This window comes from Poecilia latipinna, unplaced genomic scaffold (assembly GCF_001443285.1).
Source record: "Poecilia latipinna isolate Pla-1442-1.1 unplaced genomic scaffold, P_latipinna-1.0 Scaffold2734, whole genome shotgun sequence".
Taxonomy (NCBI): domain Eukaryota; kingdom Metazoa; phylum Chordata; class Actinopteri; order Cyprinodontiformes; family Poeciliidae; genus Poecilia; species Poecilia latipinna.
In genome coordinates, this window is record NW_015115350.1 from 108,142 (window position 1) to 112,370 (window position 4,229).

General features: G+C 38.5%; 1 protein-coding gene across 1 annotated transcript in view; it reads left to right on the forward strand.

The window, feature by feature from the left end:
• The window catches only part of LOC106938939 (voltage-dependent T-type calcium channel subunit alpha-1G-like), a 93,062-nt gene extending 91,218 nt beyond the window's left edge, over nucleotides 1–1,844 (forward strand). The window contains exon 6 of the mRNA XM_015021152.1: nucleotides 1,413–1,844. Coding sequence (XP_014876638.1) covers nucleotides 1,413–1,639 — 227 coding nt within the window. The 3' untranslated portion in view covers nucleotides 1,640–1,844. The remainder of the gene's footprint in view (nucleotides 1–1,412) is intronic.
• Nucleotides 1,845–4,229: the final 2,385 nt, after the last annotated feature.

Sequence of the window (4,229 nt, forward strand, 5' to 3'; positions counted from 1 at the left end):
ACCAGATTTGAAAGCAGCATTTCATTAATTACATCAAATTTTTTAAAATACATAATATACAAGAAATGTTCTGTGCCTTTGTATGGACTAAGTAGATTTGGGTTTTATGTTTGTTGTTTTACTTCCTTAATTATTAAATGTCGAGGACGACATTTCTGTTGAAGGGGAGTGGTTATAAAACTATTTCAGAGGTATTTCTACCTGTTGCTTGTTGCACTTCTCTCTCTAAGTCCATAGATGCCAGGTGTAAAAGTGAAACAAAGACAATAGTCACTGTTCAACTTCACAATCAACCAAACCAATAAAATCACACCAACACCTCAACATGAGCATCACAGACCAAAATCACACAAAACAAACCAAAAAAACAAAATACATTACGGTAATCATCTTTAGGAAAACACGGAGATGTGTCTTCGGAGAGCACTGTGTGGACAGGCGTCTCACCCCAGCGATTTGACTAACTGTTGCAGCTCACATATATTTGTACCTGGCTATGTCCAGGCGATTCTTTTCTGTCTGGGATATCCAGAAGTTCACTGTCAGGAGGTGGACTCTTACTGCGTGCAAGTAGCACATGATGATGGGCTACTGCTGCACGCAGGCAGCGTGTGATGATTTGCTGCCTAGAGACAATGTAGGTGTTATTTTGCACAAAATATTCCACCCAAAGACGTGGGACCAAGTTTATCAGCTGTCTGGTGCATTCCACTAAGCTATCTTCCCTGTCTTCTTAAACTGCCTCAGACTGGTTTGTGAGACCACACTGAGCTCTCCTCACCCCTTCTATGACCCTGCATGATAATAATAATGCATTTTATTTGTCAGCACCTTTCAAAACACTCAAGGACACTTTACAACATTAAAAACACTAACTAAACAGTACAAATAATAATAATAAATAAGTAAACAATTAAAAAAGGCTACAAAATACAAAGCCACAAAATAACTAAAAACAAGTGAGAAGGCTAACTTGAACATATGAGTTGTGATTTGAAGGTCGGGAGAGAGTCATTATTAAGGATAGTGACTATGGTTACAGAGTTAAAACAGCTGATGTGATTACAAAGAATTAATGTTTTCATTATGGTATGTGTCAGTTGGAACAACCATAGACCATTTATGATTAGTACGTATATCATGCTTGAACTTTTCTGATTTTTGTACACCAAAATGAATCTTAAGGTAAGTTTTATTTTCACAAACATTGCTGCCTTTACCCACAGGCAGCAATGATAACATCTTGATGTTAACATCTGTGTCAAAGTGACACATGACTGACAACACAATAGCAATAGGTGGGGGAGAGGGAACATTACACTGTTCCTATTCTGAATAACGACATTTCCTAGCAAATAGAAACAAACTGATGTCTTCTTGCCTTGGTGTTGATGCTGTGTGTGTTTTTTTAGGTATGCGCATCCTGGTGACCCTCCTCCTGGATACACTTCCAATGCTGGGCAATGTGTTGGCCCTCTGCTTTTTTGTCTTCTTCATCTTTGGCATCGTCGGCGTTCAGCTGTGGGCGGGGCTACTGAGGAACCGCTGTTTCATGGGAGAGGATGTCAGAATGTGGGTTTGTAGAAAAGCCAAGCAGAAGTCACAACAAAACGAATGTCAGCCTCATTGTCTTGAATGAGTCGATACATTGTGGTAGAAAACTCTTCCAATATATTTCAGTGTTGATATTTCAGACAATCTGATCCTGTTTTTGCTCTAATCAAGTCTGTTTGATAGGCAGTAAATCTATAGATTTCTCTATTTCTTCGATGTTAAAAGCACCAGGAAGGGCAACTGAAAGGATTAAGGAGGCCTGATACATGTTTTGTTTCTGTTTAGTAAGAGGTTGAGTCTCAGTGTCTCCCTGTGGTGTGAATCACATTATCACCGTCATGCTTGATCACTGTTGGATTCCTTTACACCGCTACTCTCAGTCCTGTTATTACTCATAGGCTCACAGACGTAGTCACATAGCATCCGGTAACATCATTTTCACCTCTTACACTCTGATTTCCTCATATGACTCACATAAAATCACTCACTGAGATGTATCTCTGCAGCTTCTAAAGCTGCACTTCAAGAATGAATTTGTGTCACAAACTGGCTCAACGAAAGTCCAAAATAATGGAGTCATGGTGAGGATTTCACATATTTTGACACTAAATGCAGACAAAGCAGCCATTTAATTTTGGGAATCAGCAGGCTCATTGGGGTTCTCCACTCAGATGGTCCTGGTGCAAGAGGCAATTTAGGCTAAAGTTTATTTTAGAAGCTCATTCACATGTGTCACAGAGCAGGAAGAAAGTTTGTCAACATAAATCCCATTATTTTCCTCATTATTCCTGCAAAAAGATACTTTAACATTGGCAGCCCCTAGCCCAACATGTAAAGGGCTACATGTTGTGACTTGTTGAAATGTAAATTTCAACAAGTCACAACGTGCTTCATGAATGGGACCCACTTTTGTTGATTCACTACAACCTGTAATGGCAAAACCAGCTTAGTTTCCCATGTGAGTCTAATCAATGTGCATAATGCGATGCAAGTGGGCTCAAAGTGACACAACTGACAACACAATAGCAGTCATTATATCTGGCTCATTAAAACTCATTATAATTAATCAGAGTAGCAACATATTTCAATAAAAATGTGTGAAGTGTTTTATTTGATATAGGTTAAACAATACAAAGATTATTTACATTCAATTTTTACATTACAAAAATGACCTCAAACAGGCTTTGCTTGATCATCCAACCATCTCACCCAGAATGAATCACTACTAATTTGTTATAGTCATATAAAACATATCAAAGTATTGTTTTACTTGCAGCTATTCACAACTGAAGCAACAGTATGCTGTTTTGAACAAATCAAATACATAAAAAATGTAAATACAAACACAACAGACACAAGGAATGATCCCATATTTAGCTTGTTGCATCTCTCCTGCTTCACAAAGGATTTACTTTGAACAGCAGTTTTGCAGTCTCTTAGGCTGAAGTAATTGTATAACTTAATGTGAAAAAGGTCTGCAGTCTTTTCTGGTTTCAATAAACTCCTACTAATTAATCTTCATCAAGAATACAAAAACTTATGCTTATGTGGGTCAGTTGTCTTTGTAAAGTCAGAGCTTTTAGATGTTTTAGTAGTTTACAACATAACAATTATTTTCATCCTTCTGTCTACTCTTCAGGGCCCAAATGTAAATGTATTATAGAGGTCTAGTACCTTCTCTAGCTCATGAAATGATAAAACTCATTATAGTGGTTAGAGTAATTTAGTCCAGATTTTCTTGGTCTATATAGTGCACAGCGTTTCCCCCAGAAAACTTGCTAAGCCCGGTGGTCGGGGCATCGAGGCGGTCCACCGTGGTTTTGTATTAAAAGATGTTAAGTTGACAGGAAATGTAAAAGTATTACTGTGTAATTATATGTTATGGGGAAATATCCATCCATCCATCCATTTTCTTTACACCCTTGTCCCTCAGTGGGGTCAGGAGAGGTGCTGGTGCCTATCTCCAGCTAACGTTTCGGGCAAGAGGCGGGGTCACCCTGGACAGGTCGCCAGTCTGTCGCAGGGCAACACAGAGACAGACAGGACACACAACCATGCACACACACATTCACACCTAGGGACAATTTGGAGAAGGCCCCCAAGGGCTTCAAGGGCCCCATAAACACTAATATTTTAAAACAGACCACAGATACAAATGTAACACTTGTTTATTGAGATTATCAATGCTTTTAAACTTGATTCAATTTCAGCATACATAAATTAAAAGATTTTAAATTGTTTAACATTTAAATACAAGATTTTAAGGAGCTGGCAAGTTTACTTAGTAAAACTTCAAAGAACAATATTCATAGTTAGAATGTTTTGTTACTATAGCAACAATCTGATGCTGTGAGTTTAATCTTTGAATTTACAAATCCAATTTAGTAAACTGCGATTATAACTTATTGCTTTTTAGGCTGGCCAGCTACACTACTCCCTTCTCCCATATTTCACTAAATCTAACACAGAAGCTGTTAGAGGTGCTGATGATTTTAGCAGCTAGAGGGGCCCCTAAGTTAAAGTCTGCTCAAGGCCTCATGCAGCCTTGGACCGGCCCTGCACAATGAGTAAATCCGCTGCACTGCGCAGAGATGCGCAACAAACGGGAGATTTAATTCAATGCTACTAATGTGGCTTTAGTAGCTCTTTCATTTCGTGTCTGTTGAGTTTTTAAT